At 39.9% G+C, this 21,340-nt stretch overlaps 1 protein-coding gene and 1 long non-coding RNA gene across 5 annotated transcripts in view; one reads left to right on the top strand and one right to left on the bottom strand.

The window, feature by feature from the left end:
* NTN4 (netrin 4) overlaps positions 1-11,484 on the top strand; it is a gene marked incomplete at its 5' end in the record, with an annotated part of 129,392 nt that extends 117,908 nt beyond the window's left edge. Inside the window, 2 exon segments of the mRNA NM_001132088.1 lie at positions 3,294-3,464; positions 10,070-11,484. Of these exon segments, the coding sequence (NP_001125560.1) occupies positions 3,294-3,464; positions 10,070-10,206 (308 nt within the window). The 3' untranslated portion in view covers positions 10,207-11,484.
* The window catches only part of LOC112135830 (uncharacterized), a 157,448-nt gene that overhangs the window by 37,725 nt on the left and 98,383 nt on the right, over positions 1-21,340 (bottom strand). For all 4 annotated transcript variants that reach the window (XR_008512057.1, XR_010135812.1, XR_008512056.2 and 1 more), the window contains exons 2-5: positions 19,473-19,551; positions 13,397-13,588; positions 4,493-4,639; positions 3,498-3,591 (exon numbers count right to left, since the gene is read on the bottom strand). This is a non-coding gene — a long non-coding RNA (uncharacterized LOC112135830). The remainder of the gene's footprint in view (positions 1-3,497; positions 3,592-4,492; positions 4,640-13,396; positions 13,589-19,472; positions 19,552-21,340) is intronic.

Raw genomic sequence — 21,340 nt, 5'->3', positions numbered from 1 at the left:
GGCACAATCTAGACTCACTGCAACCTCCACCTTCTGGGTTCAAGCGATTCTCATACCTCAACCACCTGAATAGCTGGGATTACAGGTATATGCCACCATGCCCAGCTAATTTTTTTTTCTCTTTTTTTTTTTTTTTTTTTTTTTTTTGAGACGGAGTCTCACTGTGTCGCCCAGGCTGGAGTGCAATGATGCAATCTTGCCTCATTGCAACCTCCACCTCCCGGGTTCAAGCAATTCTCCTGCCTCAGCCTCCCAAGTAGCTGGGACTCCAGGCATGTGCCACCATGCCCAGCTAATTTTTGTATTTTTAGTAGAGACAGGGTTTCACCATGTTGGTCAGGCTGGTCTTGAACTCCTGACCTCGTGATCCGCCTGCCTCGCCCTCCCAAAGTGCTGGAATTACAGGCGTGAGCCACCGCGCCTGGCCTGATTTTTGTATTTTTAGCAGAGATGGGGTTTCACCATGTTGGCCAGGCTGGTTCTGGACTTCTGACCTCAAATGATCTGCCTGCCTCAGCCTCCCAAAGTGCTGGGATGACAGGCATGAGCCACCATACCCCGCCTGAGACTTTTTATTATTCTATAATATGTATGGCCTGAAATATACACTACAATGAGGAGAAAATTTTAAGTCATGATTTATGAAACCAAGTATTTAGGTTCTGGATAACATTGTCTCTAATCTCATACAAGATTTTAAAAAGTAAATAAGTGGTAAAAACCTCATGAATCTTATCTAAAATTACATGCACACTTCCCTCTCCACTTTCTAACTTGGCTAAATAATAGAAGAAAACTTCTGAAATGTACAGCGCTCAATAAAGGAAAGGCAGTTTAGAGGGAATGGCATTGACTATTAAGAGCAAAGAATATGATAATTTAGTTCAAAGTCAGTTCATTCAGTGAAAATATCAACTGGTTTTCCTTATCACATCAACTTGGTAGCTCTCTGAATTTACAAATAACCAATCTTTTAATACAACTGCATTAATTTTCTACTTAAGAAGAATTTGAACCCTCTTAATGTAATGAAACATCTTGGTCTTATTAAGTGCAATACTGCTACAGACTTGGAAAAAATTGGTTTCCTCCTCCCCATTCCCTGGCTTAATAGAAAAAAAAAAAAAACACTTGACTTACTTGCTTACTCCTTTAGCAAATATCTATTGAGCAATAGAAGTGACAGACAAGGTCCCTGCTCTCTTTGAGCTTACAAGTCTAGTGGAATAATAATAGCGAACATTTACTGAGCGTTAGCCACACGCCGGGCACTATGCTCCCTGTCCTTCATGCATTTATCTCATCAGGCTTCTAGCCCAAACTCTACCTCTAGCCAGCCAGTTATATGAACTTGAACGGTTCACTTTATTTATTTGTTTTATTTATTTATTTATTTATTTATTTATTTTTGAGAGGTGGAGATTTGCTCTGTCGCCCAGGCTGGAGTGCAGTGGCGTGATCTGGACTCACTGCAACCTCTGCCTCCCGGTTTCAAGCATTTCTCCTGGCTCAGCTTCCCAAGTAGCTGGGACTACAAGCATGCACTACCACGCCCAGCTAAATTTTTTGTATTTTTTAGTAGAGATGGGATTTCACTGTATGTTGGCCAGGGTGGTCTCAAACTCCTGACCTCAGGTGATCCACCCACCTCAGCCTCCCAAACTACTGGGATTACAGGCGTGAGCCACTGCACCTGGCCTTAATTTCTTAAAACTTGCTTCCTCACGTATAAAATACATGAGCTTTTAAGACCCCTTAGAAGTCTAAAATGTGATGACTTCATAAAGATAGCTGTCTGACGCTGTATTCGCAGAGTATGAGACCAGCCAAGATAGAGTGCTCTCATTACACACACTCTTCCATGGAGATGTGGATAAGCCGATAAGAACTTCCCTGTGAAAAAAAAAATATATATATATATATATGAAAATTAGCCGGGCATGGTGGCCTGTAATCCCAGCTACTCAGGAGGCTGAGGCAGGAAGAATTGCTTGAACCCTCGGAGGCGGAGGTTGCAGTGAGCCAAGATTGTGCCATTGTACTCCAGCCTGGATGACAGAGCGAGACTCCATCAAAAAAAAAAAAAAAAAAAAGAACTTCCCTATGTTCCCTAGTGTTCCTGAGTAGCTCAGTGATCCTTAGCTTTACTTTCCTTCCGACCCCAAATTATTCCATTACTTAATCCCCAGCCACATCAATTTCATCAATGGGAGGGCGTAATAGAATCATGAGTCATACAGAATACTGGAGCTCCGTCGTCATGCATGGGTGTCCAGCCCTTTGAATGTGAAGACTTTTTGGTTTATCTGTGGTGGCGGATATCACAAAAATTATGCAGAGACTTTTTGTTTCAGTTCATCAGCTATCATTAGTGTTAGTGTACTTTATGTGTGGTCCAGTGTGGCCCAGGGAAGTCAAGAGGTTGGACACCCATTAAGGGACAGCTTCCCTAACTCCAGTCAGCTTGCATTTTATGCCAGGAGAAGAATATTAAGTAGTCAATCGTATTATTTAATCTCTTTAGAATATGCAAAATATATTCTAGCAGTAGCATTTTGCTCTCTATCATAACATTAAACACAATCAGCCACGAAAGCATAATATAGTAAGAACCTAAATAAAAGCCAGGATAATTCTACTTCCTATGTTTCCTCTCTCTGTTTAGATTGGTAGCCGAATGTATTTAAGATTATAATTGCAATAGGCAAATGGTTGATATTCTCTTAGGATAATGATATTGGAGGGAGTCACATTTGAAATTGCCTAACACATAAGAATATCGTTAATATAGATAAATGAGATAAAGCCAGTGCAAAACTGAATGAGCCTATGATTTTTTTTAATTTAGTATTTTTTTTTTTTATTTCAATAGTTTTGGGGGAACAGGTGGTTTTTGGTTGCATGGATAAGTTCTTTAGCGGTGATTTCTGAGATTTTAGTGCACCCATCATCCAAGCAGTGTAGACTGTACCCAATGTGTAGTCTTTTATCCCTCACCCCCTCTCACCCTTCCCCGAGTCCCCAAAGTAAGTGTTATATCATTCTTAGGTCTTAGCTCCCACTTGTAAGTGAGAACATAATAAGGTTTGGTTTCCCATTCCTGAGTTACTTTCCTTAGAATAATGGCTTCTGACTCCATCCAAGTTAATGCTTAATGATTTTTAAAGCAAATTTTCACATCCTCATCATCAATTCACCTTTCCATTATATTCTGAAATGCATATTTAAGTGTTGTTCAAACTTCAAATGATAATATGAAATTCTATGTGTTTTGACTTCTGTGTTGTTAACAGTGCTAAAAATAAAGATTTTATCAGCTCATGATAAAGGTACTCATGTTGAGGTCAATGTGAAGATTAAAAAGGTCTTAAAATCTACCAAACTGAAGATTTTCCGAGGAAAGCGAACATTATATCCAGAATCATGGACGGACAGAGGATGCACTTGTCCAATCCTCAATCCTGGTGAGTATTAGACTTTCCTATCTTAGTACCTACCTTGTCTCTGCTGATTTGCTGCTTGTCTTACATCCTCTGAAGCACAACATAAACAAACTCAGCAGGAACATCTCTCCTTTTCACCATCTGACTCCTGCGGAAAATCCAAATGCAATTCTTTGAACTAACATCGAAAAATTATTTCTCTTCCATGTGCTTTATAAAAGTTTAATATTTTAAAATCCAGAAATATAATACTCTCTATCCTAAAAGAGGAGGCTCAGATTGGTTCCAGGTGCCAGTTGCATAGAAAGCACTTTCATGAATTTATCTGCCACTTACTCTTTATCTGAAAGCTAGGTCCTATTACAGTAGAACCTGTTCCCAAAGGAAGTTCAAATGCAAAATTCCATCTGTGGAAATAAAATTGAATTCATTTCGACTATCGCTTGAAAAGCATCTGTTTCTCCTGGAGAGAAAACAGCTCTCGAGTTCTCATCATCTTGTTTTCATGAAATGATATTTCTGGTTTCAAATTAGAAACAGCAGAAATAAACAAAACAAAAACTGTAGGATTTTAGAGCAACTTGAAATGGAGAGAAATTTGATTTGCACCTTTAAATGTTATAACAGAAGTGAAGACAAATAAATAAGCACAGGGGTTCTTGCCCCAAGCACATGGTTATCCTGGGTTATAAGCTGCTTATTTCTCTGTCCCCCTCATCAAATTTGAGGATGGGATTTAGGCTTTTGATCACAGTATCTTCAATACCTACCATTAGTACCCAGATAATGGTAACATAATACTTAGCAGGTTCTAATAAAACAAATCATAATTCAAAAAATCCTCTGCATCTCCCTGCTTGTGTGATTGTCATCTGTGTCTTAGTGGCACTGATGAAACAGGTGCATTATTTATGTTCTTGTTCTAATTCCTTCCCCATATAAGCTCATTGTTATGTTAATAAGAAGTCTTTTGCACCCAGCCTGGCCAACATAGTGAAACCCCATCTCTATTAAAAATACAAAAATTAGCCCAGTGTGGTGGTACGCACCTGTAGTCCCAGCTACCCATTAGGCTGAGGCAGGAGAATCACTTGAACCCAGGAGGCAGAGGTTGCAGTGAGCTGAGATCGCGCCACTGCACTCCAGCTTGGGTGACAGAGCAACACTCCAGCCTGGGTGACAGAGCAACACTCCATCTCAAAAAAAAAAAAAAAAAGTCTTTTTCGGTCTTTGATTAATAAATTTTAGAGAAACAGATTACTGAGAGAGAAAGAGAAAGAGAGCATAAACTAACAATAAAATATCCCCTCAGTCTAAACAAACTCAACATTGATACAGAACTTTTGATTTTGGCCAAGTGTTGACCAATCTCTCACATCCTTTTCTACCCTTTCAATAATATATTTAAATTAATTTAGATTTTAATAAGGAAACTGTGAAAAATAATGTTTTAAATTATATAAATAAATAGATAGACTGGGCATGGTGGTTCACGCCTGTAATTTCAGCACTTTAGGAGGCCAAGGTGGGAGGATAGCTTGAGCTCAGGAGTTCAAGACCAGTCTAGGCAAAATAGTGAGACCCAGTATCTACAAAAAAATTTTTTAAAAATTAGCTGGGTGTGGTGGCACATTCCTGTAGTCCCAACTACTTGGAAGGCTGAGGTAGGAGGATCACTTGAGCCAGGGAAGTCAAAGCTGCAGTGAGCCATGATTGAGCCACTGCACTCCAGCCTGGGCAAACGGAGCAAGACCCTATCTCAAAAGAAATTAAAAATACATAAATAAATAAAATTCCAAAGAACAAATTGAAGTAATAAGAATCCTGGGCTTTGAATACAAGAAACTAAAAATAATTCATGTAAGTTCTATTTCCCAGTGATTTGTGCTTAGAGGCATCTCTTATAAGAGCTTTCCTACTGTCTTGGCAAAAGAAAAAAAAAGTCTGCCCAGTTTAGTGAGACATTAAAAACAAAAGCTTTGACCATGTGAGCCACCCTCCAGGAAGTGAACTATACTTCCTAATCAGGTTTCTGCCAAGCCAAGTCAAAGAATCAACTGAGTTCATCACAATTGAAAACATAAGCGCAATTATTCAAAGAATTCTTGAAAACATGTTTACTTGCTTTGAAGAAAAGACTGGAACTTGCCAAAGCAAAACCAGACACTCTTTCATTTTACTTTGTTTTTCCATTTTTACAAGTTCAACAGCTAAGGCCAAAGAAAGCTGATAAGAAAACTGAAACCTTACACGCCAACCTGCTTCCTTGGCTACTTTGGAAAAGAAACAATCCTATTGGGTATCCCTGCATATTCATTCTTAATTCATGCATACATTTACTCATTCATCAGTCATATATTTTAGAACACCAAAACTAGGACTAAAGTATTGTATTTTCTTTTTCTATGGATACAAAATAAACTTCGTGCTCTCAAATGTGTAGCAAAGTAGATGTCAAAACCCTAGAGATAGGAAAATAAAATATAAATGCTAATAAGAGGTTTTTAAAGAACATCGTTTTGCATGTTTGTTTTTGGTGTGATGCTGCTTCATAATTTATGGTTTTAATCAGTATTGTTTTTATCAATTTAACTTATACTAATGGTAAATTCCTGTTTATTCTGTTGGTAGTTTCAAAGTAAATTAATGTAAAAATACTAGACAACCCTGAGATTGATTTCTTTCTTTTTTTTCTTTTTTTAAAGACAGTTCTGTGCTCTGTTGCCCAGGCTAGAGTGGTGGTACTATCACTGCTCACTGCAGCCTCGACCTCCCAGGCTCAAGCAATCCTCCCGCCTCAGCCTCTTGAGTAGCTAGGACTACAGACGTGCCACCAAACCCAGCTAATTTTTGTTTGTTTGTGTTTTTGTAGACAGGGTCTTGCTATGGTCTCAAACGGGTCTCAAACTCCTGGTCTCAAGCAGTCCTCCCACCTCGGCCTCCCAAAGCACTGGGATTACAGGCGAGAGCCACTGCATCCAGCCCTAACCTTGAAGTTTAAATTGATTATTGTATTTTTAAATGAGGAGTTTATTATTTTAGACAGTATACGAACAATTTTAAGGCTATTATATTTTTAACTAGTCTGTTAATTAAATATTGAGATTCTTTTTCATGCAGAAGTTAAGGTCACCTTTTATAATTTAAATGCCTTTTCATTCATTTTACATTGTACTCTCCAGTGTTTGAAACCTCTCTGTGTCATTATTTTCCTTTTTCTGTTTTTCTGAAAACACCATAATAGCTTTTTTTAAAGTTTAAGATTAGTTTCTTTTAATAATCTTTTAGCAGGGTGCAGTGGCTCACACCTGTAATCCCAGCACTTTGGGAGGTTGAGGTGGGTGGATCGCTTGAGCCTAGGAGTTTGCGGGCAGCCTGGGCAACACGGTGAAACCCCATCTCTAACAGAAAATACAAAAATTAGCCAGGTATGGTGGCATGAGCCTGTTGTCCCAGCTACTCAGATGGCAGAGGTGGAAGGATTACCTGAGCCCAGGGAGATGGAGGCTACAGAGTTGAGATGGTGCCACTGCACGTCAGCCTGGGTGACAGAGTGAGACCGTGTCAAAAAAAAAAAAAAAAAAAGAAAAAGGAAGAACGGAAGGAGAGGAGAGGGGAGCGGAGGGGAGCGGAGGGGAGGGGAGGGGAGGGGAGTGGAGGGGAGACATTTAGGGGAAATTTTTAAATTTCACATTTCTATCCCCCAGAGATCATCTCTGTTAATAGCTTAGGCAAATCCTTTCCAATCTTCCTCTGTGTGTATGTATTATATTTTTTAACCAAAACGATATCATAGTATATGCTCCATTCTGTAACCTGCATTATTCTGTTAATAAGCTTTACCTTCAATTTCAGTTGATTTTCATATTATCTAATACTCAGGTCATATTTCTATTTCCCAACTGATCCCAAAATGTCCTCTAGAGCTGATTTGTCCTTGCCAGTATTCAATCCAGGATCACACATTATATCTAGTTTTTCAGTCCCTCAAGTCTCTTTTATTCTAGCACAGTTCCTTTTTTATGACTTGTTGAGGAAACCAGGTCAGATGCCCTATCCATTATCTGACCATCAACATTTGTGTGTTTGGTTCATTTATGGTGGTATTTAGCTTGTTCCTCTATCTCTTCTATCTCCTGTAATCTCTAAAGAAAGGCTTGATTGATTCAAGACAAACATTTTGGCTAGAGTCCATTATAGAGATCATTGTGTGCTTCATGTTGAACCATGTCGAATGCACATGGTACCTGGATAACCTCCCATCAGTGTCTCTAAGCTTGACCTCTGGATTACAATGAAGGCACTCTGATCTCTCCATTGCCAAAGTTTTGTTTTACCTTTAGAGATAGAAAAGAATGAGTGTGATATTATGTAGCATTCTACACGCATCCAGCTTTCCATTAACCGTTCATTTAATGACTTTATCGCCAATTGATAATCCTTTCCTGAATCAATAATTTCATTAGAGTCTGAGAAATGATGTTTTTCTAATTCTTTTGAATTCTCTTCTCTTATTAGCTGGCATTCTTCTGTAAGAGGGCTTTCTGTCTCAAGCTGGGTAACTAGGTTATTATGAAATACAGTTCTTATTGTAAAGACAGGACAAATGCTACATTCTTTCCCTTTAATTTCTAATTTTCAAAGTAAGAAATGGTTTTAACAGCTACCTCTAAAGATGACAAGTTAATTTTTCTCTGGCTTTCTCATTTTTTAGTGTCATTTTGGAATTAGGGATTTCTATGGATTTAATGTGTTTTCCATAAACACAATTATTATGTTTCTTGGTGCTCAACTTATCACAACTTTGACAAGTTATAACCCCTTCCTGCTAGCTGCTGTGTCCTTTTAAAAAGACACACATTCATCTTTGAAAGCTTTCTTGTTTTTTAACACAATAAGATGTCCCATGCTCAACTCCCTGCCCTGAATCTGGAATAAGCCATTTTCCAAGAAGCCTGTATGGTTGTTACAGGTGTTCATTACTACTTGGATGACATTTTTTTTCTCAGTCATTTTAGTGAAAAACGAGCAACGAATCAATTTAAATTGTGAAATTAAATTGATATTTTCGTTGAATTTTAGCATCTAGCATTCACTTAATTTAGTTTTTAAAAGTGTGTCTCTATTTTATATTGGAAAGTTTTTATTTTATAAACATAATTATTTTATCTATCCTATAATTTTTAAAAATTGTTCCTAAATACCAAAATCTATGTTATTACAAACATTAACTAAGGACAATTATTGTATTTCTTTTTACTAATCTATAGGTGATGAGACTGTCCTTTCATTTCTTGGATGTATTAGCTAAAATTTGTTATCTAAAGCTTGAAACGAATTTTGAATACAAGGTCATCACAAGATCTAGGCAAGTTTTATCATTTATTTAGTTTTTTTTTTTAATGTATGACAAACAAACATCCAATTCCAAAAACACATAGGCTTTATGTAGGGAATATGTGTTATTTTCTATAATTCATAGCTTCTTTCCTATATGTTTTCCCAAATGCTTGTTTCACTTTTATAAAAATCCTCCTTAGGCTGAGCACGGTGGCTCATGCCTATAATCCCAGCACTTTGGGAGGCCGAGGCAGGCGGATCACCTGAGGTCAGGAGTTTGAGACCAGCCTGGCCAACATGGTAAAACCCTGTCTCTACTGAAAATACAAAAATTAGCGGGGCATGGTGGTGCACGCCTGCAATCCCAGCTACTTGGGAGGCTGAGGCACAAGAATTGCTTAAACCCAGGAGGCAGAGGTTGCAGTGAACCAAGACGGCACCCCTGTACTCCAGCCTAGACAACAGAGCGAGACTCCATCCAAAAACAAAACAAAACAAAAACAAAAAAAACCTCCTTAATATACACTACCATATCATACACAGTGAGTATCCAAGATGTACTGATCTAGGCAGTATGATAAGTGTCCTTAGAACCCTCAGTTCTTTGCCATAGAGCATGGTATAGTACAAAGGAAAGGTTCTAGACTCAGCATGACCTGAGTTTGAGTCCAGGTGCTGCTACACTTACAAAAAGATATCGAACAAGTTTCTTAGCCTTGCTGAGCCTCAGTTTCCTCATTTGCAAAACAAGAAGGAAAAAAATATCTACCTCACATGGTCATTTTCAAAGCTAAACGAGATCATACATGTAAAGCATACATGCGCTAAGCATAGTAAATGCTTACTAAATGGCAGCTATTAATGTTTCTTACTCCTTATTCCAACCCTGAATATATAAAACTGCTGGAGTCAGGAAGGCGTGGTGGCTCACACCTGTAATCCCAGCACTTTAGGAGGCCGAGGTGGGCAGATGGCTTGAGTCCAGGAGCTCGAGACCAGCCTGGGCAACATGATGAAACCTCATCTCGACAAAAAATAGGAAAAAATTACCTGGGAGTGGTGGCGCACACCTGTAGTACCAACTACCTGGGAGGCTGAGGAGGGAGGATTACCTAAACCCAGGAGACTGAGGCTGCAGTGAGCCAGGATTATGCCACTACACTCTGGCCTCGGTAACAGAGCAAGACCTTGTCTCAAAATAAATGCAAAAGAAAACCTGCTGGAGTCACATCTCTTCCTTCAACAAAGTGTGATACTATATAGCCCCTAATTTTGTTCTCTTTTAGGTTTGGAATACCTTGTAGCAGGACATGAGGATGTAAGAACAGGGAAACTAATTGTGAATATGAAAAGCTTTGTCCAGCACTGGAAACCTTCTCTTGGAAGAAAAGTCATGGATATTTTAAAAAGAGAGTGCAAGTAGCATTAAGATGGATAGCACATAATGGCACTTGTCTATGTACAAAACACAAACTTTAGAGCAAGAAGACCTCAGACAGGAAACTGGAATTTTTTAAAGTGCCAAAACATATAGAAATGTTTGAATGCATGGGTCTCATCTAACTTATCTCTTCTGGACCCATGTTTAAATAGTTTTATTTCATGAAGAGAAATGAAAACCCCTACACTGATACCTGTTTTCTATGGGACTGATTCTGAAATTCTTAACTATTAAGAATATTTTAATAGCAGCATGACATTTAGCGGTAATCCATTAAGGGCAGTACCTCTAACAAGGACGACTTCCAGCTTCAGCTATGTTACTTACGTTTGATGCTACTTAATGAATGAGGTTTTAAGGAATCCCCAACCCTACTATCAGAAAAGGTGTTTCTTAAAAAAAGAGCCTTCTCTTGTGTGTTATGCATGAACTTTGGTCTGTAGGTGTTAAATGGAACCTCTCCATGTGTATATAGTATTTCCTTGTATAAAGCACTTTACTACCTACCACTTGTGTTGTGAACGTTTGGAGACTGCTGTTGAAAGAAGGAAAAGGGTGTGTGAGAAAGCCTACTGAAGCAGCAGCACTGCCACTACATGTGGACAAAAGTGACCATATAAAAGAAGTTGTGTTATTTAATTCTGAATACTTGGAGAAACTAGGTGAAGATGCAACCAGAAAGGAGAATATGTATGCATGAAGTCTCAGCTTCAAGCTGGAGGCTAGATTCCAAGATGACAGCCATGATGAAACTTTTTAAAAAACTAAACCAGAAGAGACTTTAAAATAAGAGAAAGAAATCATAAATGTAGACATATGCTTGGCTAAAGGGGAAATGAACTTTAAATTTTAAAGAGCTCATTTGCAATGCACTTGTATACACTTCAAAAATTATTGTAGACACAGAATTTGTTATATTTTTGTGCTTAGTATTTAAACCTGAACATTGAAACAGTTTTCCTCCTTGTCTTTCTTAACAGTAATAGTCATTATATTTACCTGTTTTTTAACACAATGTATGTGATAGTCAACAAATCACAGTTTTTCATTATTATTCATCTTCTGTACCCATGCATAACCACTATACATAGTTTCTTTTGTACTTGAATATACAAAACATGAACACAGTGCCATATGAATAATTTCACATACAGAACTTTTTTTTCCCTGAAGTCCTGTGGACTTGCAAAAATATATATATATTGCTTTGTTAATTTGTTTTTATATTTCATATATGTAATAAAGGAATATGATCTCCTGATTTTTGTCTCATTTCTTAACTCAGTGATGCCAAAGATTATCTTCTCATAATGAGGGAACTTAAATCTAATTCATTAATTTAAGAAAATAAAAGAAGACCTTACTTCCTCTCTATTACTCTGGGGTTTTGGAATGGAGTGGAAGCTAACTCAGATGGATTTATTTTCTGTAGCCTTTAGACACAAACTTTTTTCATCAGATACATTGTGATTTTTATATTAATTTTAACTAATTTTAAAAGTAATAAATGTTCATTGTTGAAAACACAGAAAAAGCCTAACGGGAAAAAATATTTATACTCCAGCCATCCTGGGATAAGAGCCGTTAGCACTCTGGTGTCTATAACGTAGACTGTTTTCTGTGCATACATATATATGTTTTATATAAGTGGAATTATACTAAACATAGTCTTATGAAATCTGCTTTTTCACCTGCAGCATGTCTCTTAGCTTCTTACCTATCCTATCTTATCCTGGTAGGTGGACCACTATCTAGTATGGTTATCATTTAGAAGCAACTTATAAAACATGTTGTTAAGTATAGCATGCCAAAAAAAGTATTTTAAATACATCAGATACAGAATTTTCCATTTCACTTTATTTAAAATAACAAATACCCACTTTAAAAAGAGTAGAAATTTTTGTTTTGTTTGTTTTTTGAGAGGGAGTCTCGCTCTGTCCCCCAGGCTGGAGTGCAGTGGCGCGATCTTGGCTCACTGCAAGCTCCGCCTCCCGGGTTCATGCCATTCTCCTGCCTCAGCCTCCCGAGTAGCTGGGACTACAGGCACCCGCCAACAAGCCCAGCTATTTTTTATATTTTTAGTAGAGACGGGGTTTCACCGTGTTAGCCAGGATGGTCTCGATCTCCTGACCTCGTGATCTGCCCATCTGGGCCTCTCAAAGTGCTAGGATTACAGGCATGAGCCACCATGCCTGGCCAAAGAGTAGAAATTTTTTAAAAAGAGTAGAAAAAAGTCCATAAAACATTAAGTTAAAAAAATTGCAGAACACATATAATTAGCCCCACCCAAAAACACATTTATAGTATATATAGTGTTTTTAAAGTTCTGAAAGAGGGCCAGGCACAGTGGCTCACAACTGCAATCATAGCACTTTTAGAGGCTGAGATGGGAGGATTTGTAAGGCCAGGAGTTTGGGACCAGCCTGGGCAATGAGTGAGACCCTCATCTCTTAAAAAAAGAAAAATAGCCAGGCATGATGGTGCACACGTGTAGTTTCAGCTACTCAGGAGGGTGAGGCAGCAGGATGTCTTGAGCATAGGCGTCCAAGGTTACAGTGAATTCAAGGTTACAGTGAGCTATGATCATGCCACCGTATTCCAGCCTGGGTGACTGATTAAGACCCTGTCTCAAATACATAAATAAAAGTTCTGAAAGAGAGACAGATTATAACAGTATTGGTCCCTGTCTGGCAAAGAATGAAGGAGATTTTTCCTTTCTTATTTTACATACATTGGTATTGGTTGACTTTCTTTCACTAATCATGTACTACTTTTGTAATTTTTTTTTTTTTTAATTGAGACAGAGTCTTGCTCTGTTACCCAGGCTGGAGTGCAGTGGCCTGATCTTGGCTCACTGCAGCCTTCGCCTCCCAGGTTCAAGCAATTCTCCTGCCTCAGCCTCCCGAGTAACTGGGATTACAGGCACTCACCACCACGCCCGACTAATTTTTGTATTTTTAGTGGAGACGGAGTTTCACCATGTTGGCCAGGTTGGTCTCGAACTCCTGACCTCAGGTGATCCACCTGCCTCAGCCTCCCAAAATGCTGGGATTACAGGTGTGAGCCACTGCACCCGGCCTGTAATTTATTTTATAAAACAAAATTTAACCAATTGTTTTTAAAGTGTGTTCAAGTAAAATCAGAACTGAAAGTTTAATTTTGTCTAGTTTACCAAATTGTTGGGTCCCAGTGTCTTCCCAGTCCTCTTTGACTAGAATCTGCTTCCTTCATTGCTCTTTCAAGTACCTTTTCCAGCAACATTCAAAAAGATAGGTTACTATTAGAACCGTTTCTTAAGGTCTTGATTTTCAAATCACTTGCAGCCTTCTAGTGCAGTTTTAAATTTCCTGTGAGCATCATTTGGCTTCCAAAGTGGAAAAAAAAAGGAAAAGGAAAAGAAAGAAACCTTATGTTCCCTATTTTGTAAATGCAAAGAAGAAAATGGAGCTGGCCCCCTCATGACCCCATTCCCATTCCCATCATCCCATCATCCCAACATCCCAACATCCCATCATCCCAACATCCCATCATCCCATCATCTCAACATCCCAACATCTCATCATCCCAACATCCCAACATCCCATCATCCCAACATCCCATCATCCCAATATCCCAACATCTCAACATCCCATCATCCCAACATCCCATCATCCCATCATCCCATCATCCCAACATCCCATCATCCCAACATCCCAACATCCCATCATCCCAACATCCCATCATCCCATCATCCCAACATCCCAACATCCCATCATCCCAACATCCCATCATCCCAACATCCCAACATCCCATCATCCCAATATCCCATCATCCCAACATCCCAACATCCCATCATCCCAACATCCCAACATCCCATCATCCCATCATCCCAACATCCCATCATCCCAACATCCCATCATCCCAACATCCCAACATCCCATCATCCCATCATCCCATCCCAAAATCCCAACATCCCAACATCTCATCATCCCAACATCCCAACATCCCATCATCCCATCATCCCATCATCCCAACATCCCATCATCCCATCATCCCCACATCCCATCCTGCCATCCTGCTACATGCACTTTCTCCTCCTTAGCCTCTTTCAAAATAACCACCTCGGTACTAAGGCAACGGAGTCAAATAAGACTTCCATCTATGGCTTCAGTGGAACCTGAACACTTCCTTCAAGAGCTACTGGGAAAATCTCTGCTCCTGGACCTTTACTCTGTGTGCCACTGGGCTTTATTAGTCAGCACTGAGTTTCATAATTGCCACATACCTATCCGTGTGATTTGCCTGAGGTCAACACAGCCTTGCCCTCTTCTTACATCATTTTCCCTGTAGAGGAATGTTACTAATATTTGCTATTTGATGCAATGGAAATTCTCAATAATAGGATAATCTTTTAATAGTGTCCTCTAAATGAGGTCAAATCTGTGGGGATATGACCATGAGCCAAATAGCAGTGTCCATCTGGCTATGTTAAAGAGAGAGCAAAGCCTATTATGGGTAAACATAGTTCTTGGGGACACTTTAGGTTCTTGCAAAACAAATCCTTTTCTAAACGATCAGAGACTTACCAATTCTAAAGGGTGGGAAAAAGAACCTTGAAAATGTCTCGTGCTGGCAGTCCCTCTGCCACTCCCCTGGAATGCCTGAGAACAAGAGTGAGCACCGCCTGGCCCGCTGAGTTTTGTGAGAAGTCCCAGGACTGAATCGCTTTTGTGCGCATTGTTTCAATGATAAGCAGTCCCTGAGCCTAACTTTATCAAAGGGCCAAACTCACATCTTATTTCCCACAGTTTGGAAGGAAAATATTTATGAATAACATCAATTTTGCAAGAGAGATTGGTATGATAAAAATGGAATAGAAGCAAAAGGGTGTGCCTCAAATGACTGACAGTTTCTTTTTTTAAGTCTCTCAGAAAATGATTTGTCTGAAAATACTTTTTAAAAAATGATTCCCTAGTCCCTGTGTTCCTACACTTTCACCAAAGAAATGTAAACATGTCTCTACTTTTTAAGGATTACTGATTGTGTTTGAAATGTGCATTTTTTTAAATGACAAATTCCCAGATTTATTATCAGTCAGTTTATGTATGTGAATAACTAAAAAAGCAGAATGTTAGTCATAAGAAAGAAAGAAATATGCACTGGGGTAATAGATATTTCCAGAATGTGAGATGTATGTTCCATTAAGAGAGGGTTTTGGCCAGGTGCGGTGACTCATGCCTGTAATGCCAGTACTTGGTGAGGCCAAGGTGGGTGGATCACTTGAGCCCAAGAGTTTAAGACCAGCCTCGGCAACACAGGAGGACCTCATCTCTACAAAACCCACAAAAAATTAGCTGGGTGTGGTGGTGCATGCCTGTAATCCCAGCTACCTGGGAGGCTGAGGTGGGAGGATCGTTTGAGCCTGGGAGATGAAGGCCATCATTGCAACACTGCACTCCAGCCTGGGCCACAGAGTGAGACCCTGTCTTAAAGAAAAAAAGGAAGAGTTTTGGTAAATGCTGAATACATTTCTAGTTTCTTAGTATGTCACAGGTAGGGAACCATGTTCCAAAGTGTGATCATTAGTAATTAATTTATTATTAAATCCAAGAATATCCAAGATTTACTAGGAATGATTTAATCATAGTGTGCCCATGTAACCAGAGGGGAACAGCAGCCAGACAAGGAACCCTGCTTCCCAAAAAGAAAAACAACCACTGTTAGCAGATTTTCACAGTATCGGTTAAATATTCTGCCCAGAAACTCCCTGGATGCCTCCTCAGCTAGGACACTACCAAAGATTTCAAACTTGGTGAATAAAAAATAATCCCAGCACTTTGGAAGGCCAAGGTGGGAGGACTGCTTGAGCTCAGGAGCTCGAGACCAGCCTTGGTAACATAGTGAGACCACGTCTCTCCAAAAAAATAAAACAATTAGCAGAGCATGGTGGTGTGTGCCTATAGTCCTAGCTATTCAGGAGGCTGAGGTGAGGATCACTTGAGCCCAGGAGGTCGAGGCTGCAGTGAGCCATGATCTTGCCACTGTACTCCAGCCTGGGCAACAGAGCAAGACACTGTCTCAAAAAAGAAAAAATATATCAATGATAGCAAGCAGTAATTAAGAGTTTACTACATGCAAGGCACTTTTCTTAGTGCTTTACAGGTGTTATCCCCATTTTATGCTCCTAACCACCCCTGAGGTGCATGCTATTACTATTCCCATTTCTCAGATGAAGAAGCAGAGGTGCAGAGAGACTGATTAAATTGTTCAAGGACGGTCAGATAATAATTGTGAAGTCTGAATTTGAACCCATGCATTCTAACTCACAGTGCTCCTATTTCAGCCCCTGAAAGGGCGTTCTTGCATTTAGAAAGGAGTCTATGTGAGATAATGCCAACTGCACCATTTTCCTTCACGCCTGTTTCCTTAGTTGAGGAAAGAGAATTGAAAATCAGCATTTTCTTCCAGTTTTTTTTCTTCACACTCCAAATTGCAATGTATTCTATCATGCCACTATGCGGCTGTGTCATTTTCTACTCTTTCCTATGGTTACAGCGCCATCAGATTAATGCTGCCTAATGTCATTTATACTAAGAGGAAATGGAAATGGTAAGAGTCCCTTCTTTTTTTTTTTTTAATTTTTTCGAGACAAGGTCTCACTCTGTCACACAGGCTGGAGTGTGGTGGCATGATCACAGCTCACTGCAGCCTCAACCTCCTGGGCTCAAGCAATCCCCTTGCCTCAGCCTCTTGAGTAGCCTGTGGTCCCAGCTGGATGCATGCCACCACACCCAGCTGATTTTTTTTTAAATTATTTGTAGAGACTGGGTTCTGGCTATGTTGCCCAGGCTGGTCTCAAACTCCTGGGCTTAAGCAATCCTCCCTCCTCAGCCTCCCAAAGTGCTAGGATTACAGGCATCAGCCGCTGCCCAGCAAGAGTCTCTTCTTTACCTTTGCCCTTTTCCTCTTGGTCTGATTTTCTGAGGTCGATTTTGGCAGAAGGTCCACTTTTGCATGTATCAGTAATGATCTTGAATGAGCAACTATGAAATTCAACAGCATTTCAAATCAGTCCTGTCAGCTCTGACCTTTGCTGTATACAGAAATTCTGCTTGCAAGATGAATAAGAAGGAATTACACCAGAGAGAGACAAGGAAATAGGAAAAAATAGAGAATGTAGGCACTTTGTCAACCAAGGGGAGGGAGATAGGGGCAGGAAACAAAAGATAATGATATAAGAGAATCAAGGAAAGCAACAGCTAGAAAAAGGCAGTTTGCAGGTGGTGGAGGCTGCAGTGAGTTGAGATGACACCACTGCCCTCCAGCCTGGGCAACAGAGCAAAACTCTGTCTCAAATTAAAAAATAAAAATAAAAAAAGGCAGTTTGTTCTAGTAAAAATATGCAGAATATTTCAAGGTAGAATATATTCAGTCAATCAATTCTTCCATTGCTAGACACCATGATTTATGTAAGGTATTTCTGAATATTTATTACAAAAATTTTCCATCTAACTTTCCTGCTGTTAGTTGTGTTTGAAGAGCCAGAAAAGCTACAGAAGGTGAAATAATACGGAAACCATAAACAATGGTAACCAGGAAATTAGGGAAACCCATTACTTTTACCATACACAAAAATTGATTTTTTTTTTTTTTTTTTCAGACCGAGTCTTGCTCTGTTGCCCAGGCTGGAGTGCAGTGGCACAATCTTGGCTCACTGCAACCTCCGCCTCCTGGGTTCACGCCATTCTTCTGCCTCAGCCTCCCGAGTAGCTGGGACTACAGGTGCCGCCACCAAGCCCAGCTAATTTTTTGTATTTTTAGTAGAGACGGGGTTTCACCGTGTTAGCCAGGATGGTCTCGATCTCCTGACCTCGTGATTCGTCCACCTCGGCCTCCCAAAGTGATGGGATTACAGGCATGAGCCACCGTGCCCAGCCACACAGCTGTTTTTAATGCAGAGACCCAGGCCTCTACCTCAGAGAGTCTGTTTCCAAAGGTCTAGATGGGGCCCGGGGAGGGAGATTTTCATAAGCACCAGTGGTAACTCAGATAGAGGTGGTCTATAGACAAGACTTCGAGAAGGACTGCTCTGGACACTTTTACAGAACAGTCTCAACAAATCCACTTGGATTTGTCGGATATAAATCTACTCGGCCTTTGTCACAAATATTATTTTATGAATAACAGAATCATTAGTCGTGTTATGGTTACCCCAAAACTAAGATGGTGGAAAAGGAAAATTGAAAGAACCTCACATAACAGCCCTGTACAGTCAGTAAGAGAGATTCCTTAAAGTCAGTCAGAAAGGAGATTCCTCCGGCAATTATGTACCCTTACTTCCTAACCTGGCCTTAAACAGACCTGTGAAATACCTAAATTTGTCTTTGCTATCTCTACCCCTCAATCTACTTTGTACAATCTCTCCCCAGCTGCCTGTCGACTTCATCCTCCACAGGGTGTACACCAAGATGCTGGACAAAACTCTCAACTCCCAACTTTCCCTCCAGCCTCAAACAGTCTACTTACTTATCAAGATGTTACTCTTGACCAGGAGATTGATAGGTTCATAATATAAAAAGAAATCATTATAATGCAATACTTTCCCATTTTCCCACTTCCCAATTTTCTCCTAACACAATGCCTTCATGACACAAAGAAGCCAGGCATGTCTGCAAACTTTTTCTTTCTTCTTTTCTTTCTTTCTTTTTTTTTTTTTTTTTTTTTTTTGAGACAGTCTCACTCTGTCACCCAGGCTGGAATGCAGTGGAGTAACCTCAGCTCACTGCAACCTCCACCCACTGGGTTCAAGTAATTCTCGTACCTCAGCCTCCCGAGTAGCTGGTATTACAGGCGCCCGCCACCACACCTGGCTCATTTTTGTATTTTTAGTAGAGATGGAGTTTCACCATGTTGGCCAGGCTGGTCTCCAACTCCTGACCTCAGGTGATCCGCCCGCCTCGGCTTTCCATAGTGCTGGGATTACAGACATGAGCCACCATGCCCGGCCTGCAGAAAACATTTTAATGGGTGATTCTAATCATAGGTATTTCAGGCACTGGTGGCAGGCCAGTGGGGGAGATATTTTTGGTCAGATGTGCCTTTCAATGCCTCATAAATCAGGCTGCCTAGGCAGCTTCCTAATTTTCCCTCAGGCAGTGGCAGTCCTGCACACACACCCCATTGTAACCCTCAGAGGCTTAAGAAGTAAGGAGAAAGGTGAACAGAAAGTGACATTGAGAAAGGAAAACATGGAGGGTGGCTTCATTTACCCTCTCTCAGAAATGTACATTCAAGCCACAAATAAAATAAGAGAAATCCACACAGACTCCACATTTTTCCTTCCCATTCCTGTGAAAGAGAAATAAAATCCAGGATAACATTTTTTTGGTTACATATGGGGAGAAAAATCAAGGAGATGTACACAACTCGCATCACAGCAACCAGAATTCCTTAACATCAGAAACACTCTTACATACCAACACTTTCTTACACATGGGGACTTGCTGGGCAGTGACCTTCAGTGACCTAGCTTTTGATACCAACTGAGAATACACAACTGAATATTTTTATCCGCATGTTCTCTGCCTCTCTGATAAATGTTTTACTAAACAGTGGGAAGCAAAAATACAGTGAATGCATTTTTTCAAACCATATTTACAAGTACACTTAATTTGCACGCCCACAAATTTTATAAGTTTCACCAAATGCTTCAGGAGAGAAGATTAAGTTTAGGAAAAAACTGCCTCTCCAAGTTTTCACTTGCCCCGGGATATTATCCTACCAGAACTGGCTAAGGCTCTTTGAGAAGTAGTGTTTAAAGCCTCATATTGGTCAGGCTCACATCTATAATCCCAGCACTTTGGGAGGCTGAGGCAGAAGGATCCCTTGACCCTAGGAGTTCAAAACTGGCCTGGGTAGCATAGGGAGATCACACTTAATTAATCCAAAAAATTTAAAAATTAGCCAGGCATGGTGACACGCACCTATGGTCCCAGCTACTTGGGAAGTTGAGGTAAGAGGATTGCTTGAGCCCGGAAGGTCGTGGCTGCAGTGAACCATTATTACGCCACCTAACTCTAACCTGGGCAACAGAGTAAGCCCCTGCCTCAAAAAATAAAAATAAAATAAAAGTTGACTTTTTGGGATTCAATAGCTTTATGAAATGTCTTTTCCTTTTGTAAACACAAAATAACACACATGTAAAAACAAAACAATAAATACCTTAGGACATCAAGAGTAATTTGTAATCTACAAATCTGTAAATGAATAAATAAATGTATAAACTATCAACTTTTTTTTGAGACAGGGTGTCGCTCTATCATCCTGATTGGAATGCCATGGCGAGATCACAGCTCACTGCAGCCTTGACCCCCGGTGGCTCAAGTGATCCTCCCACCCGAGTAGTTGGGACTACAGGCATTTGCCACCATGCCCGGATAATTTTTTTTTTTTTAAGAAGATACAGGTTCTCCCTATGTTGCCCAAACTTAATCTATAAATTTTTGTGGCAATAAATAGATGCTTCCGCTTTCTAACTCTCCCACTGAATAGATAGTTCATTATGTAAATTCCTTACTGAACTGACACGATTTAAGGAGAGATAGGGTTGGGATCAGCATTTTCAGAGTGTCAAACACCATCACAATCATCATCTCAAGGAATCCTCAGAACAACTTTGAAGTTGGCATTATTATTTCATTTTAAGATGAAGACCACGAGATTAAGGGGAGTACAGTAACTTGCTGTAGGCCAGACAGCTAGCAAACTAGCAGAGCCAAAACCTATAGGTGCTAAGTTAATGAATAAACCTATAAGTGCTAAATGAACAAATGAAGATCTACAATCCAACAACACTATATCTGCCTGATTCCACACCCTATGCTCCTGCAACTACATCATACTGCTTTAAAGCTCTGAGCTCCCGAACAGCGTCATTTGTTGGATTGTAGATCTTCATTCGTTACTTTAGCACCTATTTCTTGTCAGCCTCCTGTGCAATAGGTCCAGTTCTAGGTTCTGGAGATATAGCAGCGCATGACACAAAATCCTTACTCTGCATTCTACACTCTCCATTCTAGTGGGGGAGGTCCTTCAGAAGAGCGCTCTAATAATCCCTGCTCTTTCTCTCCATTGTAGG

Source organism: Pongo abelii, chromosome 10, assembly GCF_028885655.2.
Source record: "Pongo abelii isolate AG06213 chromosome 10, NHGRI_mPonAbe1-v2.0_pri, whole genome shotgun sequence".
NCBI classification, from domain to species: domain Eukaryota; kingdom Metazoa; phylum Chordata; class Mammalia; order Primates; family Hominidae; genus Pongo; species Pongo abelii.
Note: the sequence above shows the minus strand (reverse complement) of the source record. Positions and strands in the feature narration are given on the sequence as shown.